Consider the following 21,626-nt stretch of genomic DNA (forward strand, 5'->3'; position numbering starts at 1 on the left):
TTATATGGAAGAACAAAGAAATTATAGCTCTTTGCTTGGACACATTTTCTTGAAAATAGCAAATTTTACCTGTGGCTAGCACAAAAGTCACTGGACCTAACTGCCTGAAATTTGGTATATTCAATCAGCTCCATAGGGGCTACGAAGCCCCCAACTTTCATGTATTTATCATACAAACTAAAAATGTTATGGCCATTTTTGTTTTCCAATGTAAGTCAATGGGAAAATGTAAAAAAAAAAAAAAAGGACACCTCGAAAGATCCGGGGCACAGTTTGAAAGATCCAGGGCCCTTGCCCTGGTGGGCCCTTCTCTAACAATGCCCCTGCTTCCCATCCAAATGTTATTTCTCGCCTTGTCTGGCTTCATTCTTCTCCTGTGGGTTGATAAGCTGTCAATGAGCTGTTCATAAACCCTTCTCTTGCTTAGCTCTCACAGAGTTGGATAACTCCCTCCTATACAGATATTCCTGCAACCCTTTCTTTTTTAATTCTTGTAGTCCAGGATGGTGGCAGTGATCTTTCCCCCCCTCTATCACTTTGAATATCATCTTTATCGTCCTCTTTTTAAAAAATTAATTTAATTTTATCTCTCCTCTCCTTTTCATATTTGTTTAGCACCATTTATCAATCCCTAACTGGCCCTACTTATATTTTTGTTTCCAAATGTGAATCTTGTCTTTAATTTTCTTTTTTTCTTCTCTGCCATTAAACATTATGGGAAATTTTAATATTTTTATTTGACTTCTGATATTTGTTTCTAGCAATTTGGCAACCTTCTTTATTCTTTCAGTTTTCCTTGTTCTGTTCATCCCTCCTACTCATCTTGCTGGTAATACTTTAAATTACTGCAACTTCCTGTTCTGGAGCAGTAATGATGAGGAGAAGGAGAGACACTGCTCTCCTCTTTCTCATCACCATCATCTCTTCGTTTCTTCCTTTCTTTTAACTTTTCTCTATTTTTATTCATGTCTCCCTGCTATTTCTAGACCTTTTGTGACATTTAATCGACCAGGACTTGTTCCCTCACTAACTCAGCTGTTGTTGTTTCCTTCTGTTCTTTCTTCTTTTGACCACTTAGTCCTCTTTCTTATCATATTTGCTGTTCTTCCCCTCCCCAACCTTCATCTCCACCCTCCTCCCCTTCTCAAATGCAAACTAAAAAACAAGACAAGAGATTTTTATCTTTGGGGCTTTGTGTTGGTTTCTGTTATTTCAAGTGCTGGATATTAAAATGTTCCATTTTCAGAACATATGAAGCTGGGCTGAGTCTATTCTTAGTCCACCAAGCTTAATATGTGTCTAATCCAGCCTTCCCCAGCATGGTGCTCTCCAGGTGCTTCACACTTCAGCTCCCATCAGCCCCAGCCAGCATGACCAATGATCAGAAATGCTGGGAGCTGTAGGCCAAAACATCTGGGCAACATCAGGTAGGGCAAGGCTAGTCTAACCTGACAAGGAGTCACTCTCTAAGCAAGTCTCCATGGGATGAGTGGACTTTCCAGGCCTGCTCCCCAAGCTTCTTTTGATTAGAGATACCAGGGATTGAACCTGGGATTTCTACATGTAAAGCATACATGGTATTGTGCAGCTTTGCCCCCGCCCACGCTAGCCCCAGCTTGCAGCTATTGCCATTTCTGTGCTGACTTGGTGAAAACCACGAAGTCCTAACTGCTAGAATGTGTGGGAGCCGCTAATAATCAGCATGATTTTAGCGATGTGTATATCAAAGTTTCAGCACTACAGTATCTTAATTATTGGGGTACACGACATACTCCCCTTTTGTAATGCAATAATCGGGGTATTCTAGTCTACATGCACCAAATTTCAGTTTGGAGGTGTTGGGTGGAAGTACCTCAACTAATTTGTACAGTTCATGACCCCCACTATTGAGAGATAAGTTTGCAAATTATCCTTTTTATGAGTTTTCTAGTAATCAAGGTGTCTTGGATTACGTGGGTACCAGCGTTCAGGTTTCTAACTACTGTGGAAGGATTCTTAGCAATGTTGATAGTCAATTTCAAGCATATCCACAGGATATTTAATAACTGTCCTCTTTGATTTTCTGTCCATATTCTTCCAAGGCTCAGAAAAAACAATTAGTCGTGCTTTATCCAACACAGGAAAATTAAAAAGGAAACTGAGGCAGGAAAAAGATTCAGAAGTTATTCCTCTTGCTGAATAGGAATAACTTCTGAAACAAACTAGCTTCTGTTTGGAGTTAAGATTTCTGTTTTGGTGGGTTCATGGAACTCCTTTAGCAGTAATATTATGGAGTAAAACACTGAAAAGGCACATTACTGGAGATGATTAGACTGCACTGAATGTACCTAGCTCAGGCTATATTACCATAGAACATTAACTGAGCATGAAGTGATATGTAGTTGCCTGTTTCCCCATTAAAGAATATGTTTTGGAAGTATTTTCTTGGATTAATTTGAGTTTATTCAATCTTGAACCATGTAGCTGCCTAAGAATGCAGTCCTCAAACCACTCTTGAGTAGATTGACTGCTTGGAGTCTTGTAATCTGAAAACTGAATTCACAATGTAGGAAAACTAAAGTAATTAGGAATTGAGCTGTTTCAATCACATTTCAGTTCAAACAATTTAATCTGAGACCCTCTATTTTACTCCCTCAGAACTCTACCCAGGGGTATAGAAATCTGGAAGCAAAGAGGCAGTGCCTCCCCAAATGATAATTCTGCCTCCCCATATGACCTTTTCTTTCAATCCTCAAATTCCTAACATCTCAGTAACTTAAAATCTGAGCTTTTAAAAATACAGCTTAGGTATCCAAAGAGAGGGGACAAGGCAAAATTAATTGGGCATACGAAGAAAATGTGAACACAGCCAACAAATACAAGAGATAAAGCTACATTAAAAACAAAGATAGCCACTCTGGTCCGTGAGGTAAAAAAAATTCAAAATCCAGGAGGGAAATCTAAAATCCACGGTAAGGCAATACTTTTATTGGGACCAACCAAAATGCCACAAAAAACTGTGCAAGCTTTTGCATTCTCCAGAACTCTTCATCAGGCTAGGTGGTATAAGAGGCCAGGGATGAGGGAAGAAACAAATGTTCAAAAATTAGGCCAGATTTTGGGGTCATGAAATCTGCAATGTAGAAACTCAGTTTCAAAAGGGCGAGCGCCTACTGAATGGATCACTGATAAGTGTTGCAGGTATCAGAGAACACCTAGCATTCTGGGACAAAGAAGCAATGGCTGCCCCACATTTCTGAAAACATAAGGCCAACTGCAACTGAGATCAGTCTCTCGAAACTAAGCCTATACTGCTGACCTCATGACCACAAGAACTGGCCTAATTTTTGAACTTTTCTGTTTCTTCCCCCCATGCCTTGCCTCTTACACCACCTAGCGCAGGGGAGGAGAACCTCCAGCCCAAGGGCCTAATCCAGTCGGCAGGGGGACCCAATCTGGTCTGTGGAGCATGCTCCATGGGCCCTGCCTCCTCCCCAAGCCTTGCCCCCTGCAGGAGAGTAATTCCTATGTTATCTCCCACTGGAGATAACTAAGGGATTCCCCTTTACCCCACTCACCCTCCCAATCAGCACAAAGTGGAATCTATTTGTTAACTCCGATCAGAGATAACATTTTCCAGCATTTTTATAAATGAACTGGATGGGGATGTAGCTATTCAAATTTGCTGTTGGCTACCCCTCCTAGTTTCTTGTCAACATCATAGAAGATTGGGTCAAGACTCAAAACGTTCTCCATACAGGCTGGAACAGTGGGATGAAACTAACAAGATGAGATTCAGCACAGATAAATGCACAGATGAATTAGTGCATGTGTATGCACACATGCTTGTTAAGCATCATTAGCACCCCTTTCAGTGCACTTATGATATCAATGTAAGACCGGAGACAACATAAGACACATTTGATGTTTGCATCAAATGGCCTTTACAATACAGTATGATGAGAACTATGTGTAACTGTAAAATGAAGTGGGAATATGTATGTTCAGAGAAAAAGGATGAATCCATACATCTAAAACTGGGGCTGGAAAACAAACAGGAAGATTATTACAGAAAGACAGAAATGCAGAGATTAAACAGGAGCTGGACCCATTCAGATGAATAGGTGTGAACACAAATCTTGATAGATGAGGGACATGTTGGCAAACCTAAGTGTTTGCAATTGGAGGAGGAAAATGTGCGGAAGACATTATTGCTATGCACTGCAGAGTATCTCCCGCTGCAGCGGTGGGTGTTGTTATATTATTATGCACCACTACATAAGTGGTGGCTAGGCTTTCAGGGTGGGCCCCATGCAGAGAGTGCACAATGCAGCAGCCTAGCCTAGTGGAGGGCAGGACCTGAGCAGCAGAGGGGTAAGCAGCCTCTCTGAGGTCCAGGAAGCCTGAAGGAGCCCTTACTTAACCCAGGCAACGGGGACTGGAGGTGTTGAAAAATACATAATCTTGACAAGTTCACCATCACAGTGATGGTGATAATTATTTTTACACAGTCCTCCTTTCTTCGTTTAAATTGATTTGGTTGCTTTTTCATGTATCACACATGCCTCCAATGGTACAATTAAAATTAAATAGTATAAATCAAATAGCATGTATCTGTTAAGTGCTAACTTGCTGTTTATTTTTTGTTTCACATGCTTGCGTCACAGCACTTATTGCCGACACACAGGCTCTAGCCACAACATTACGCTCTTCAAAACAGTTTTGAAATCGAACCAGTTTGAAAGGATTCTGGGAACTTCTTGAGCTGGTGCTCACAAAACTACAATTCAGAGAATCCTTTCAAGCTGGTTCCATTTCAAAACGGTTTTGAAGGTTACAGTGTGGCTAGAAACTTAGTTGCAACAGTTTTAGACCTCCATCCCATTGTGCAAATGATCATTGTTTATAATTCACCTTATTTAACTTTTCCCATGCACATTTATGTATTACCAAAATAGGGTGTGTGAGATTTGTTGGTGGAGCCGATCAGAATTAGTGTTAGCTGGCCCAGGGCCCTTCTGTAGAACAGAGGTGTGTGCTTGTACAATTAATTTTAGGACCCGTAGTTCAGAGAGACGTATAGTTCTTATGTGAAATGCTGTCAAGCATTTTCTTGTGCAAACTGAGGTCTATAGCTATTAGTTTAATTTTAAACTTCTTAAATGCTTTCATGGCATGGCAAATGGCAGCGCTGGGGCAGTTCTTTGGTTCTGAGAAGCAGTTGCCTCAGGAGAACTCACAGCTGTGAGGCAATTGAGGCTTAGTAGAAGTGAATCCGCACTGCTTACAGAGTATTTCCATGTGCTGAGGCAGGTTGTCGCAGGTGGCAACAGAAAGCCAGACTAGATGGACTGACCCGGTAGGCTCTTCCTAGTTTCTGAAAAATAGCAAAACAGAACTAATGGAATAAGATATGAACTACATATTGGTTCTGCATATAATAAGCAGTTGCTCATCATGTTGATCTCTCTGCTTATCAGTGTGTCAGTTTTGCAATTCAAGCTGATGTTACCAATAAAACGGTTGGAGGAGATGTAAAGCACCTTTCACATTGAAAGTGTTTTACTGTTACTATTACTACTACCACCAATATACACTCACTAGTCTCTTATTTAGTTCACACAATTATTTTGTATGTAGAAGATGGACAGGTTGCTTACCTATAACTGTAGTTCTTGAATGGTCATCTGTGAACTCACACATTTTTTTTCTGTTAATCTTTTTATTGTGATTTAAACATTGCAAATCGTGAAAAAAAGACAAGAAATTACATGCATGTACATTATTCAATATTAAAGAGTGTTCCAATACAAAGTTTGTCCTTATCGTGACCACCTCCCAAAAAGAGGTGACTATTGGGCTTTACCAAAACATATGGATAAGAGAAGCATTACGTGTATTACATCTCTAACAATTATGCAAATTAGACAAACCCTTGTTAAAATGACATTGTGGAGTCCAATAAACCCCAAACAAGATTTTTTGCTGAATAACACATAGCCTAAGATCCATACAGATACAGACATTAAAACAATGATCCATTGATTAGGCAAAATGGGATGCTCCAGTTCTTGATTCCATTTCTGTCTTAGACTCTTGAGTATCAAATTTATTTACTGATAACAAGTTAGTTTTTGTGAACCGCCCAGAGAGCTTCGGCTATTGGGCAGTATAGAAATGAAATAAATAAATAACAAGTATTTACGTACATGAATCGTGTACGACTGATCAGCCACTATAAGTGTTTCCAATAACAATGGAGACACTGAAGCTGTAAAAGCAGCTGGACCAAACCTAGATTCCAACAAGTGTTGCAACTGGAAGTATTGTCATTCAGCCATAATGGGTAAATCGCATTTAGCACACAAATCAGAAAATGACAAACTCATTGTCCAGATGCACTAATTGATCCGGGGTAAAAACCATCTGTCCACGTCTGCCGCAAAAACACTTTCTTTCCAATTTTAAATTCTGGATTTCCCCATAAAGTCAGTTGAGCATGAGAAAATGGATCAAACTGTAATTGACATGATATTATACGCCACACCTCTCTGACAACTGGAAGTGTGGGAGGGGGGTTGTCTATTCTAATATGTTGAGAACTTAGTGCCATCCATTTGGAAAGGGGGTCCAAACAGAAAGATTCCAGAACTGAGCAGGGTGGAAAATTTAATCAGAATGGAGAAGACCAAAATTTAGTACAGGTCAACAAGTAGGCCCAATGGTATAAACCAAGGTCCAGAAAACCATATCCACCTTGTTATTTATGTATTTATTTATTTATTGCGTTTCTATACGACTCTATAGCTAAAGCTCTCTGGGCAGTTTACGAAAGTTAAAACATTAAATACAATATAAAAAAATTAAAAAGCATTTACAAAAAAGCACACAATATACACAAAAAACATATAATTAAAAAGAACATTGAACTATCAGACATAACTAAAGACACATCCAGGACTGATTAAAACTCATCATATGCTGCCAAATGCCTGGGAAAAGAGGTAGGTCTTAACCTGGTGCCGAAAAGATAATAATGTTGGCGCCAGGCGGACCTCATCAGGGAGCTTGTTCCACAGATGGGGGGCCACCCCTGAGAAGGCCCTCTCCCTCGTTGCTGCCTTCCGAGCTTCCCTTGGAGGAGACAGTTGGAGGTGGTCCTTAGATGCTGGATGTAGTGTCCGGGTAAGTTCATTTCGGGAGAGGCGTGCTGTCAGGTATTGTGGTCCCAAGCCATATAGGGCTTTATAGGTTAAAACCAGCACCTTGAATTGAGCTCAGAAGCATATAGGCAGCCAGTGCAAGCAGGCCAGAGTCTGTCATATATGTTCAAACCTTCTGGTCCCTGTTAACAATCTGGCTGCTGCATTTTGTACGAGCTGCAGCTTCCGAACCATCTTCAAAGGCAGCCCCATGAAGAGTGCATTGCAGTAATCTAATTTGGAGGTTACCAGAGCATAGACAACTAAAGCCAGGTTATCCCTGTTCGGATAGGACGTAGCTGGGCCACCAACTGAAGTTGGTACAAGGCACTCCATGCCACTGAGGCCACCTGAGCCTCAAGTGACAAAGATGGCTCCAGGAGAACCTCCAAGCTACGAACCTGCTCCTTCAGGGGGAGTGCAACCCCATCCAGAATAGTTTGAACACCCTCCATCCGGTCAGCAGAACCACCCATCAACAGCATCTCAGTCTTGTCTGGGTTGAGTTTCAGTTTATTAGCCCTCATCTAGTCCATTATTGCAGTCCATTACCGTTTAATTGGAAGTTGGATCTGTTTCAAAGATATTCATGGTGGAGAGGACCCCCCCCCCCCAATTTACGAAACAAAGCACTGAGTTTTTGGAAATATTTGCCAGGTGTAAGTAAAGGAATCCCACCTATAACATAAACAATCTGAGATATGGTATTCATCTTTAGTGTGTTAACTTTACCCCACAAGGAAAGAAAAAAGGAACGGTTCCTCCTGTGCAAGCACCGAGTCATTACTGACCCCTAGAGGGGCACTGTTTTTCCTTGGCGTTTTCCTGGCAGACTGTATAGTGGGGTGGTTTGCCATTGCCTTCCCCAGTCCTAACTACCTTTCCCCCAGCCAGCTGGGTGCCCATTTTACCGACCTCGGAAAGATGGAGGGCTGAGTTGACCTGAGCCAGTTACCTGAAAACCAGCTTCCGCTGGGATCGATCTCAGGTTGTGGGGAGAGTTTCGGTTGCATTACTGCTGCCTACCACTCTGCGGCACACGAGGCTTTACCCCACAAACTCAACTTTAATTAGTCCATCTATATCTCAAGCAACCTAATTAACTAACTTCTTCAAATTTAGTTAATCAGTTAATCAATTGGGATATATCTCTGGGAATAAGTATTCCCAACTAGATAATAAAATCAGGGCACCATCGAAATCGCCTGTGAACTCACACATATGGGTTATGCATCTGTGCAAAACAGCTACTCAAAACATTCTAGAGCTAAACAGAGCTTTAGGTGAGAGTCTTGCCCACCTCCTCTGTGCACGCTTGGCATGGCTCCCACTCGCCTCTTGGTTCCAAGTCTGACGCAGTGGAGGAAAACATAAAAGCGAGGCATTGAAATAGGGAGGAGGGTGGGTTGTGAGAGTTCACAGATGACCACTCAAAGAACTACAGTTACAGGTAAGCAACCTGTCCCACTTCTTTCTGGCCTCTGTGACTCACACATATGGGTGATTAATAAGCAAAAGTCTTACCAGAGGAGGGAGATGTCACGCCAGGACTGAAAAAAAGACTGCCCTGCCAAAGGCTGCGTCAGCACGGGCTCTGAGGTAGAGATGATAATGATGGGTGAACGTAGAGGGTTGAGCCCAGTTTGCTGTGCTGCAGAGTTGTGGGAGCAGAATGCCCTTGAAGAAAGCAGTGGAGGAGGCGATGGCTCAAGTAGAGTGCCCCTTAACCTGTGCGGGGACTGGAAGATGAGTCAGCCTCTGCTAGTGGTATAGTTGGAACTACCCAGTTGGCAAGGTGCCGAGATGATACTGGATAGCCCTTTCGAGGTCCCAAGCGACAGACAAATAGTTGAGTTGACTTTTCAAAGGAAGATGTTCTCGAAACATAGAACAAGAGTGCTCTCCTAACACTGAGAGCGTGTAGTTTGACTTCCATTGGGGAAGTAGGCTGTGGTAGAAATGCTGGAAGATTGATGTCTTGAGATGAATGAAACAGTGACATGACCTCAGGGAGGAATGAGCAAACCAGACAGAGGACCACCTTGTTCCTGTGGAAATGAAGGAATGGTGGGTTGTGTTGCAGTGCGCATAGCTCTCCAGCTCTGTGAGCTAAAGTGATGGCGACAAAGAAGACCACTTTCATAGTGAGGAGTCTGAGGTCACATGTGGCCAGTGGTTCGAAGGGTTTAGTTGTTAACTGAGTTAAAACAACTGAGAGACTCCAGGCTGGTACTGGAGGTGGAGTTGGTGGGTACAGATTGGCAAGACCTTTGAGGAATCTCTTAACCTGAGGGTGAGCAATACTGAGAACCCTTCAATATTCTCATGATTGGCTGAGATGGCAGCTAAGTAAACCTTGATTGAAGGAAAACCTAGGCCTTTATTCTTTAAGGAAAGGAGAAAGTCCAATATGCTGGGAAGGCCACAAAAGGTGGGGGCTTGACCTGTTGAGACAAGAAAGGTCTGAAAGGCTTTCCACTTAGTGGAGTATGAGGTCCGAGTAGACAGTTTGAGTGAGGTGTATAGGAATCTGACTGGAGAAGTCCTGGGGCCAGTTATCCTCCAAGCCGCAGAGATTAGAGGTCTGGGAGTCTGATCCTTCCATCGTTCGTTGAGAGTAGGTCCAAACAGAGAGAGAGCTGAATGAAGGTGCATTTGGACAGGAGAGGGAGCATTGTAAACCATGGTTGCTGAGGCCACCAAGGGATGATCAGGATGCAGTGAGCCTCGTTGTCTCTTATCTTGGTCACCACTTGAGGAATGAGAGGAATGGGTAGGAATAATGCATAGGTCTGGGAATTTCCCCAGTGTGGGAGAAACTCATCTCCTAGAGAGTTTAGATCATGACCTGCTTTGATATAAAACTGGAGGCATTTCACGGTTTGCACTGTAGCAAAGAGATCAATTGCAGGGGTGCCCCAAGTAGCAAAGAGTTTGTGTATGATATCTTGGGAAAGTTCCCACTCATGGGGAGAGGTCCCCGCCCTGCTCAGTGTGTCTGCTGAAATGTTGGATGAGCCTGCAATGTGGATAGCAGTCAGAGAAATGTGACAGCTGGTGCACCAGTTACAAAAGTTGAGGGTGAGCTGAAGAAGGGGGAGAAATCTTGGCCCCCCTCGCTTGTTTACATAGAAGACAACTGTCAAGTTGTCTGTGGATATCAGGATGGATTGTCCCTTGACGAAAGGCTCGAACACCCGGAGAGCTTTGGCAATGGCCAAGAGTTCCAGCTGGTTGATGTGTAATGTTTGTTCCCGTGGGGAACAGAGACCTCTGGTTGTCAGAGAGGAACAGTGGGTTCCCAGCCTTGAAGTGATGCGTCTGAAGTGATAGTCATGGAGGGGTTTGGGGGATGAAAGCTGAGCCCTCAAAGAAGGTTTGCTATGTCTGCCCACCAGTGGAGGGAGTACCAACTTCGTTCTGGGAGGAATAGGAGACACATTTTGACCACAACTGAGTGGTCGCATATGTAGTTGTGCCAGTGGCATGGATCCCATGAGCCCCAGGAGGCACTGGACTTTTATTGCTGGGCACTGCAGTAATAGGCAGAGGTGTCGGGCTAAGCTTTGTAAGGTTTGGGCCATGTCTGGTGGAAGGTAGGCATGGGCCTGAGTGGAGTCAAGAAGAGCTCCTATAAACTGTCTAGTTTGAGATGGTATCAGGCCTGGCATTTCCCAGATGATTTGCAGATCAAGGGATTCGAGGAGTGCCAGTGCAGTATCGATGTTGGTGGAAAGGCAGTGTCAGGAGGAAGCGACGAAGAGCCAATTGTTCATCTATGGAAAAACTGTGATGCCCTGAAGTCAGAGGTGCGCAGACTCTACCACCATACATTTTGTTAATGCCTGTCATAAATTACTCGAGTTGAGTGATAAGCAGCAGCTAGTATTAGTCATTATATAATCCAAGGTCTAGAAGCCAAGAGTATCAGTCTGAAACCAAAGAAAACAAAACCAGATATAGGGACACGCTGAAGAATAGTTGTAGTCGTTCTGGGTTGGAGAATAATCAGCTGGGTCCAGGAGCTGGCAGGAACGTTTTCTGCTATGGATGGGCGTCAACAATTGCTTCCAGCACCTGAACTTGCCTCCAGCACCGGAGGTTTGTCTTTTATGCAGAGGCTGATTGATAAGTTAGGCCAGCTGCAAATGTTTTCTGCCTGCCCATGTGCTGGGCCCCTCCCCAAACACTCTCAGGCTGAGGTGTTCCGTGTCCTCCTCCATCCCAAATGGAGGCGCAACAATACCCTTGGTGCTGTAGCCAGACCAAGGGGGAGAGCCTTGAATTGGAAGACTTTGGATCCAAATCTGAGGAAAGGGCAGGACGTAGTGTGCATGGTGATGTGGAATTAAGCATCGTGAAGGTCTACTGTAGTGAACCAATCTCCTCGATGGAGAAACGGGAGAATGGTGGTAAGGGGAGTCATCCTGAATTTTGGGGGGTGGATGTAACTGTTCATGTTCCAAAGGTCCAAGATAGGGCGGAGGTTGCCTTCCCTTTTGGGGACTGTGAAGTACCTGGAGAAGAAGCCAGTAGTCCTTTGAGCAGGAGGAAGGCTTTCTATCGCAACTCAGCTCAAGACAGTAGCAATTTTTTCCCAGAGGGCTGAAGTAGGATGGGTGGAACGGAAGACGCTTGAGGGGGATCGATGTTTGAGTTCGATGGAGTATCCTCAGCCAATGATGGACAGTACTCATCTGCCTGTTGTGACAGAGCGCCATGTTTGGAGAAAAGGTCCGAGATTGCTGGGGTGCGAGGAAGCCCGAAGTTGGACTCTGGCAAAAGAGTCCAAGGCACCATTTGGTGGGGTTGGGATTCTTCCCTCTGGAGGACTGCCAGCATTTACCCTGGAAGGACCGTTATGAAGTTGGGCTGTTGGCAGGCCAGCCAGTGGCACTGCCAATAGGGGCGTGGACTGTTGGTGAATGCCACTGAGGAGTGGGATCCTACTCCCTTCCTGTGGGGAAAGGTCTTCATTTTGTGTGCACGGTCAAGCATGTCATCTGCAGAAGCGCTAAATAAACCTTCACGGTCAAAGGGAAGGTCTTCTGTTCTTGATTTAGTTTCTGGTGGAGGCCAGAGGTGTTGGGCCAAGCGTGACGCCTGAAGGAAATCCTGCAGCCAGGGCTTCGGAGCTGCAGTCAGCCATGTGTCAGGCCGTATCAACTTGCTGGCCTGCTGGTCTGTGAGCTTCAGTTTAGAATACCACAGCTGGGCTTTTGACGTCATCCGGAAGAAAATAAAAGAAGGTGAATGCTTTTTCCCATAGGAATTGTTGGTAGGCTGCCATGCAAGCCTCGTAGTTAGCGACTTGGAGGGATGCTGCTGCCGTGGAGTAGATCCTGTGACCCGCTAAGTCCAATTTCTGCCTTCTAAATCTACTGGGGCGGAGTGTAGTCTTGTTTGGTTTTAGACTGGGATGCCTCTACTATGATAGAGTTTGGTGTTGAATGCCTGAAGAGGGAAGTAAAGTCCTCCTCTCAGACTCAGTAGAGGTTCTCAATTTTTCTGGAGGTGGGTGGAAGAGTGGACGATTTTACCCACGATTGCTTGATGACAAGGAGTAAGATAGGGAGCATCGGGATGGTGACTGGTGGAGCCATATTTGGTTGAACTCTTAAATACCGGGTCTGTAACAGGGACCGGGGGAATCTTAAGTTTCAAGTCCAAGGGAATTGGCCATTCTGAGAATCTGCTCAGCATAAGGTCCAATGTCATCTGATGGAGATAAAAGGTTTTGGTCACCCACCGTGGCGTCTGCCGAGGACATGGAATCCTGTACTGAGGAGGCAGAGGATGAATCTGAGCAATAGTCGTCTTGAACAGACGAAAGGTCATTTGTTGGTGGTTGAGTGGGGGGAGGGGAGGGGGGAGGGCCGAGTGAGCTGTATCACCAGTGGAGACTGAGTAGTCCCTGGAGGGTCCTTAGGTTTCTTTGGGATCAAGTCCTGAAAAAAATTAGCTGGAAGAGAGGGGCAAAGGTGTAGTGGGAGGCTCGTAAAGTCTGGAACTGAAGTTGGATCTGGCTATGTGGTTTCAGTGGGTTTGGACACCGTATGTGAAGGGCAATGAGGAGGCTGTGTAGGTCATTCCACACGAAGGGGTGATCGGGAATGGCATTGGTGGTAGAAGTGGTATGGATAGTCTATATCTTTATAGTCAAAATGATGTCTCCTGGGAGGTGAATGGTCATCATAGTAGAAGGGGGGCAACCTGAAATAATGAGGTCTACAACCATCCCAGGACATATTGTAGCAGCTTTACATAAAACCTCAGATGATATCAAGGAAGTCTACTGAGGAGATCTATATTTTGGAGGGGATTAATCTCTCAGTATGGAGAATAGCTCCAGGGAGAAATGTGCTGGTGAGGCAGGATCAGAGACCAAGCCCAGTCACTGGATATCATCCGACAAGTTATGGAGCCGAGGAGGTTGTAACTTCTCCAAGATTGGAGTTGGCAGCCGCATGGGAGACCTTGAGACCTTCAAGGCTGGTGACAGTTCTGCTGGAAGTCAGGTAGACTCAGGTTCAATGTCAGATTCCACCCTTGGAGTTGTCTGTCTTTTTATTCTTCGGTCCCAGTGCCCGAGGATTAGCGGGGCACTTGGTCTGTTTGACCTGCTCGGTATTGACTGTTGGTGGGAAGGACCAGTCTCGAGCTGTTGGTCCAGGGTTGTAGTTGAAGCTGCCGGTATCAGGCAGGGGTTCCCGATTTTGGGGAAAACTACCCAGACGGAGTCTCCATGAGCTGAGATAGTGTCGGCAGAGGCTTTTTGCATACAGATGCTGCAGCAGTATGCAAAGACTGGTTTAGTGTGGATGTACTGGAAGCCTTGAGGACTTGCTCCCAAAGTAGGGTGCAGAGACGTGTCTTCCTGTTTCTCCTAGCCTGCTTCATAAAGGCTCTGCAGTGGGTTCAAGAGTCCACGTTGCGTGCTTCCACAAGGCAAGGAAGGCAATCGGTATGCCTATTGGTGATGGGTTTTTTCCCACCATAGCAGGTGCAATGTTTGAAGAAGGCCTTGGAGGCCATGAACCCCAAAGGGGTGAAAGGAAGAAAAAGACTCAGAGAAAAAAGTAAAGGAGGGAAAAGAGAAAAAGAAGGGGAAGAAGCTTTGTGCAGTGACCTGTGGGGACAAAAAAAAGTAGTATTTTAGAGAAAAAATGCCATGAGATGAGAAAGTTCCTAAATTGCTGCCAGTCGCTGTGGCGGATGAAAAGGATCCAAGAGTCAAAGGCAGCCACACCTGGAGCGTGCTCAGAGGAGGTGGGCGGGGCTCCCACCTAAAGCTCTGTTTAGCTCTAGAATGTTCTGAACAGCTGTTCTGCCCAGGCTCATAACCCATATGTGTGAGTCACAGCAACTATGAAGGAGAAATTGTATTTTAAATTGATTTGCTTTCTTGAAAACTTCACAAGTTATTGTTCCTAATTAAAACAAACACATTGGGGATAATTTTTAATCATCGTTACCTATCAATTTTTTTTCCAGGAACCTCCTTTATCTTGACTTATCCGTCAACCTTCTGGCCTCCCTAATGTTTGTCTCTGCAACCCCAATGGAAAATATCTTGCTATACCCCTAACTCTACCCCTCCTTCAGCTGCATTTGTAAATCCAGCCTGATTGCGAGTACAGCAGAGTAATTAATAAGCATTAAAAAGTAACTGATCTGCATAAGTTAAGCTTTCTAAAGCCTTTGATCACTTATGGGAATCACCGGAATTATCAACTTCCCAAAATGTAATGATGTAGAAATACCCATTGCTTAAAGCAGGAGTGGGGAACCTGCAGGTGTTATTGGACCCCAACTCTCATCAGCCCCAGCCAGCATAGCCAGTGGTCAGGGATGATGGGAGTTAGGGTCCAGCAACATCTGGAGTTGCTGGATCCATGATCCCCTTCATGGATCACTGCCTTGTTGTGGCGAAGGGGCTTGCGTAACTCAATGAAGCCATAAGCTATGCCGTGAAGGGCCACCCAAGACGGACAGGTCATGGCAGAGAGTTCTGACAAAATGTGGTCCACTGGAGAAGGAAATGGCAACCCACTCCAGTATTCTTGCCAAGAAAACCCCATGGAATGTATCACAAGGCTAAACGAGATGACGCCGGAAGATGAGCCCCTCAGGTCGGAAGGTGTCCAATATGCTACTGGGGAAGAACAGAGGGTATTTCCAAGTAGCGCCAGAAAGAGTGAAGCGGCTGGGCCAAAGCCGAAAGGACACTCAGCTGTGGATGTGTCTGGTGGTGAAAAGAAAATCCGATGCTGTAAAGAACAATATTGTTTAGGAACCTGGAATGTCAGATCAATGAATCAAGGTAAGCTGGAGGTGGTCAAACATGAGATGGCAAGATTGAACATCGACATCTTGGGAATCAGCGAACTCAAATGGACAGGCATGGGCGAATTTAATTCAGGTGACTATCATATCTACTATTGTGGGCAAGAATCCCTTAGAAGAAATGGAGTAGCACTCATAGTCAACAAAAGGGTGGGAAAAGCAGTACTGGGGTACAATCTTAAAAATGATAGAATGATCTCAGTACGAATCCAAGGCAAACCATTCAACATCACAGTAATTCAAGTCTATGCCCCAACCACTGAGGCCGAAGAAGCTGAGGTTGATCGGTTCTATGAAGACCTACAACACCTTCTAGAACTAACACCAAAAAAAGATGTCCTCTTCATCATAGGGGATTGGAATGCTAAAGTAGGAAGTCAAGAAATCACCGGGATAACAGGCAGGCATGGCCTTGGTGTACAAAATGAAGCAGGACAAAAGCTAATAGAGTTTTGCCAAGAGAACATGCTGATCATAGCAAACACTCTTTTCCAACAGCACAAGAGGCGACTCTACACATGGACATCACCAGATGGTCAATATCGAAATCAGATTGATTATGTCCTTTGCAGCCAAAGATGGAGAAGCTCCATACAGTCAGTCAAAAGAAGACCTGGAGCTGACTGTGGCTCAGATCATGAGCTGCTTCTTGCAAAATTTCGGCTTAAATTGAAAAACGTCGGGAAAACCACTAAACCGTTCAGGTATGACCTAAATCATATCCCTGATGAATATACAGTGGAGGTGAGGAATAGATTTCAGGGATTAGACCTGATAGACAGAGTGCCTGAGGAACTATGGACGGAGGTCCGTAACATTGTTCAGGAGGCAGCAACGAAATCCGTCCCAAAGAAAAAGAAATGCAAGAAAGCAAAGTGGCTGTCTGATGAGGCTTTACAAGTAGCTCACGAAAGAAGGGAAGCAAAAAGCAAGGGAGAAAGGGGAAGATATACCCAACTGAATGCAGAGTTCCAGAGAATAGCAAGGAGAGACAAGAAGGCCTTCTTAAATGAACAATGCAAAGAAATCGAGGAAAACAACAGAATGGGAAAGACTAGAGATCTCTTCAAGAAAATTGGAGATCTCAAGGGAATGTTTTGTGCAAAGACGGGCATGATAAAGGACAAAGAAGGCAGGGACCTAACGGAAGCAGATGAGATTAAGAAGAGGTGGCAAGAATACACAGAAGAACTATACAGGAAAGATCTGAATGTCCCTGATAGCCATGATAGTGCGGTCACTGAACTTGAGCCGGACATCCTCGAGAGTGAAGTCAAGTGGGCCTTAGGAAGCATTAGTAACAACAAAGCTAGCGGAGATGACAGTATTCCAGCCGAGCTATTTAAAATCCTAAAAGATGATGCTGTTAAAGTGCTGCATTCAATATGCCAACAAATCTGGAACACTCAACAGTGGCCACAAGACTGGAAAAGGTCAGTTTACATTCCAATTCCAAAGAAGGGCAACGCCAAAGAGTGTTCAAACTACCGCACAATTGCGCTCATTTCACATGCCAGCAAGGTGATGCTCAAAATCCTACAAGCTAGGCTTCAGCAGTATGCGAACCGAGAACTACCGGAAGTACAAGCTGGGTTTTGAAGAGGCAGAGGAACTAGAGATCAAATCGCCAACATTCGCTGCATCATGGAGAAAGCAAGAGAATTCCAGAAAAACGTCTATTTCTGCTTCATTGACTACGCTAAAGCCTTTGATTGTGTGGATCACAACAAACTGTGGCAAATTCTTAAAGTGATGGGAGTACCAGACCACCTTACCTGTCTCCTGAGAAACCTGTACAAGGGTCAAGAAGCAACAGTAAGAACCAGACATGGAACAACCGATTGGTTCAAAATTGGGAAAGGAGTACGACAAGGCTGCATATTGTCACCCTGCTTATTTAACTTATATGCAGAGTACATCATGAGAAATGCCGGGTTGGATGAATCAGAGGTCGGAATTAAGATTGCTGGGAGAATTATCAACAACCTCCGATATGCAGACGATACCACCCTAATGGCAGAAAGCGAAGAGGATCTAAAGAGCCTCTTGTTGAGGGTGAAAGAGGAGAGTGCAAAAGCTGGTTTGAAACTCAACATTAAAAAAACGAAGATCATGGCATCTGGCCCCATCACTTCCTGGCATATAGAAGGGGAAGAAATGGAAGCAGTGACAGATTTTACTTTCTTGGGCTCCAAGATCACCGCAGACGGTGACTGTAGCCATGAAATTAAAAGACGCTTGCTCCTTGGGAGGAAAGCTATGGCCAACCTAGACAGCATAGTAAGAAGCAGAGACATCACCTTGCCGACAAAGGTCCGTCTAATCAAAGCTATGGTTTTCTCAGTAGTAATGTATGGCTGTGAGAGCTGGACTATAAGGAAGGCTGAGCGCCGAAGAATTGATGCTTTCGAACTGTGGTGCTGGAGAAGACTCTTACGAGTGCCCTGGACTGCAAGGAGGTCAAATCAGTCCATCCTAAAGGAAATCAACCCTGAGTGCTCATTGGAAGGACAGATACTGAAGCTGATGCTCCAATATTTTGGCCACCTAATGCGAAGAGAAAACTCCCTGGAAAAGACCCTGATGCTGGGAAAGACTGAAGGCAAAAGGAGAAGGGGACGGCAGAGGATGAGATGGCTAGATAGCATCACGGATGCAATGAATATGAACTTGAGCACGCTCCGGGAGAGAGCGCAGGACAGGAAGGCCTGGCGTGCTATGGTCCATGGGGTCACGAAGAGTCGGACACGACTGAACGACTGAACAACAACAACAACAACATCTGGAGGCCCACAAGTTTTCCACCCCTGCTTTAAGGGCACTTATACTGCCACTAGAAGTAATATTAACATGTATAAGCACCACAGTACCCATTAACACTGTGGGACAACTTCAAACATAACAAAGCAAAACTCTGTGGACCAAAACAGAGCATCACTTGACCATAAACAGCCCTGCTGTCTCATAGGGTCATAGCACACAGGGAACTGCCTTATGCTGAGTTAGACCCTGGCAGCTCTTCAGGGGTGCAGGCAGGAGCTTTTCCTGCCCTACCTAGAGATGCCAAGGATTGAACCTGGGACCTTCTGCATGCAAAGCAGGGGCTCTACCGCTGAGCCACAGCCTCTTCCCCTCAGACCAAGTGTCCATCTAGTACGGAGTATTGTTTCCAACAGTTGCTAGCCAGATGCTCCCTGGACATTTGACCAGTGGAGCCTGGTGGCTTCAGTGTCATAGGGCCGTGAATCCGCTCTGGGGTTCAGTCATAACTCTAAAGGAGCTATCCAGGGTGCTGAACCTATTTGGGGGATAGGGCTCAGCCCCTTGGATAGCTCCTTCAGAGTTCTGACTGAAACCCGGAGCAGATTCACTGCCCCATGACATCAGAGCCACCAGCCTCCACTGCATTTGACATGAATCCCAGAACCCTTCCCTGGTGTTTACAGCACCAGGTTTTCAGAGATATCCTGCCTCTGAACATGGAGGTTCCATATAACTAGCATGACTAACAGCCGTTGACAATGTCTCATCTATTAATTTGTGTAATCAAAAATGAACAGGGAAAGAAGCGAGTAGAAAGCACGCACACCACCACCAAGCGTGACAGAAAACAGTATTTATTTTGTAAAAAACAAAATGTACTGTACCTTCAGATCTATTTGATTTCTAGGCTGTATGCTTGTGGGAGACAATCAGAAAACTGTGCCATGTCTCCTGCTTGCAAGAAGCGAAGAAATGGCTTTTCTTTTCAGGTCCTTGTTGCCAGCAGTCGGGAGGCACCTAGTGTAGGTAAGAACCCTTTTTAGAAGTGGCTTTTTAGCATGGCTACTGAGGACTGCAACGGCTTGGTCTTGCTCCAGTGGTTTGGCCATTGACCGATTCTCGTTTCCCCTAAGGATGCCTCTCATTAGCATGAACAGGGGGAAGGGCCGAGAGAGAGAGAGAGAGAGAGAGAGAGAGAGAGTGGGGCAGGCTCTGGCTCATTTTTAGTTTGGAAAAAGCTTTCCTTTGCAATGACATCTGAAGCTCTCTGGTTCCTGTGCTTCGCCTTGGGCTCCTCCTTCAGCTCTAGGGCAGGTAGGTTTGACAGCACTCAAAGGTAGGACGATAAGGTACTTTGCTGAGCTAGAGCTGACAGCTTCTTCCCCCAGGCCCCCCACCCCAATCTGCCAAACTTTTGCCTTCGCCAGCTACAGCATTTGCACTGAGCTGCTGAAGTAACTCTCCTCACAGCCTTGGGAAAGAACACTTGTGCTTGCCTGTCCATCAGACCAAATGCATTAGAGGGGTGGGTAGGTTTGCATTTGAAGACACTGACAAAAGCAGCTATCAGCAGATGTTCTGTGACTCCCTGGCTAACCTAATTTCTTCAGCCTCCCCCACAATAAGCTGCTTCTAGTTCACACATCTCTGGCATGTGGATTTTCTATTTCCTCCTTTGCTTTTCCAGATATTTCAGGTGTGTGCTTACTTATAGCTGACACCTGTTCTATAGGGAATAGAAACAACTGGGTATTGCAGGATGGGGGGTGGGGGGAAGGCAGGTGCCACAGCAAGTATGACAAAAATACCATGCCTCCCTTCTGCCATACACACACACACATGCTGTTCAACCGAGTCTGAATCAGAGATGGAATAAAAGCCAGAAATAGATTATGGGTGGTAAGAATGTTGGGGAGCAAGGAGAAAACCTAGAAAGCAGTGCAAGAGGGTATGCAATTGACTCCTGTCAGGCTTTTAGGGTAGCAACCAGTCTTTTCTCAGTCATGTAAAATTGCTGAAGCGCTCATGTTATCAGCCCTAAGCGCCAGGGGTAGTGACCCTTTTGCATGAGAGGGGAATACTTGCCATTAGAAATATCCAACTTTGTGTGGCTTCACACTGATTAAACGTTTATCCTGTCTTTCCTCCAAGGACCGCAGGCCAGCAAATATAGTCCTCCCCCTATTTTTTCCCTCACAAGAACCCTGTTAGGTAGGTTAGCTTGAGAGCTAGTGATTGGCCCAAGATCACCCAGTAAGTTTTGTGACTGAGTAGGGTGTTAAATCAAGGTCTCCTCCAATTTAATGCCAGTGCCCTAACCAGTACAGCACGCTGCCTTGTCAGCTGTCTTTTGGGGGCAAGATGTATGCTTCAGTAGAGTCTCTTCAATGAACACCCTGGGATGAGCCAATGCAATCCTGAATTGTTCCCTTTTTCTTAAAATGCTCTTGGACCTGGTCCAATACACACACACACACACACACACACACACACACGGATACATAGCTTCCCTAGAGTAAATGAGGCATCTGAGAATACGTGGACAGGAGCCTTCTCCCAAGCAACACTAACAGAAAGGGAGTGTCATTTGACAAAAACGTAAAACATTACATGAGAATCCATCCCATTGAATAGTGTGATGAAAGTGATGTTCTCAGAGAAAAACCCAAAACAAAGGGTCTGTTCAATCAAAGAATTATAGGTGATGGGGACAGATGGGAGTGTGTTTGGGTGGAAATGCGGCCACTGATCCTGCACTCTCAGCTTCTTCACATGGATTTTTCCTCCCTTCATGGCAATGTTCTGCCTTCACAGGCGGTATCAGGCAATCTTTACTCTCACCAGCTGTTGTCATGGGAAAGAGACAAGTAAATGATGAAGTCAACAGGCAGGAGACATTGGAGTTGGAGCTAAACCAGCAGTCAGAATCAACAGTGAGAACTGCAAACCACCCATGTACGGTTTGTTTGTCTGTGTATGTACGTATAAACTGGTTTGTTTGTTTTTTAAAATACTCTATATTGACAATCTAAATCAAAAAGAAAATAAGGGTTGGAATAATATAACTGCTCACTACAAATGGTCCTGCCTGGGAAAAGTTCAGACCCAATGTAATAAAGATGTGAATTGGGTCAGGAAAGTTGTTCACTTTTTATTACCAGTCTGCAGGAATAACAAAATGCAACTGATAGGTTCATCGTAATTTTTGAGCTTCCATTTGTAAAGGTCAAGTCTCTCATTTGCTTTCCTCCTTCTCACCTTTACTGCAAACAAATACTTTTACATAATTTATAATTATGTTTAAAAAACAACACAACTCTACCAATAACTTGTCAA

At 44.8% G+C, this 21,626-nt stretch overlaps 1 protein-coding gene across 2 annotated transcripts in view; it reads left to right on the top strand.

Annotated features, from left to right (window-relative positions):
* The window catches only part of C2H17orf58 (chromosome 2 C17orf58 homolog), a 38,340-nt gene that overhangs the window by 3,657 nt on the left and 13,057 nt on the right, over positions 1-21,626 (top strand). Inside the window, exons 1-2 of one of the 2 annotated variants that reach the window (XM_084837460.1) lie at positions 19,469-19,604; positions 21,105-21,245. In XM_084837460.1, coding sequence (XP_084693586.1) covers positions 19,541-19,604; positions 21,105-21,245 — 205 coding nt within the window. In that variant the 5' untranslated portion in view covers positions 19,469-19,540. Of the gene's footprint in view, positions 1-19,468; positions 19,605-21,104; positions 21,246-21,626 lie in introns of those variants that run through there. The other variant, XM_084837459.1, reaches the window with a different exon arrangement.

This window comes from Heloderma suspectum, chromosome 2, assembly GCF_057233095.1.
Source record: "Heloderma suspectum isolate Gila_16-S chromosome 2, 16-S_ref, whole genome shotgun sequence".
In the NCBI taxonomy this organism is placed as follows: domain Eukaryota; kingdom Metazoa; phylum Chordata; class Lepidosauria; order Squamata; family Helodermatidae; genus Heloderma; species Heloderma suspectum.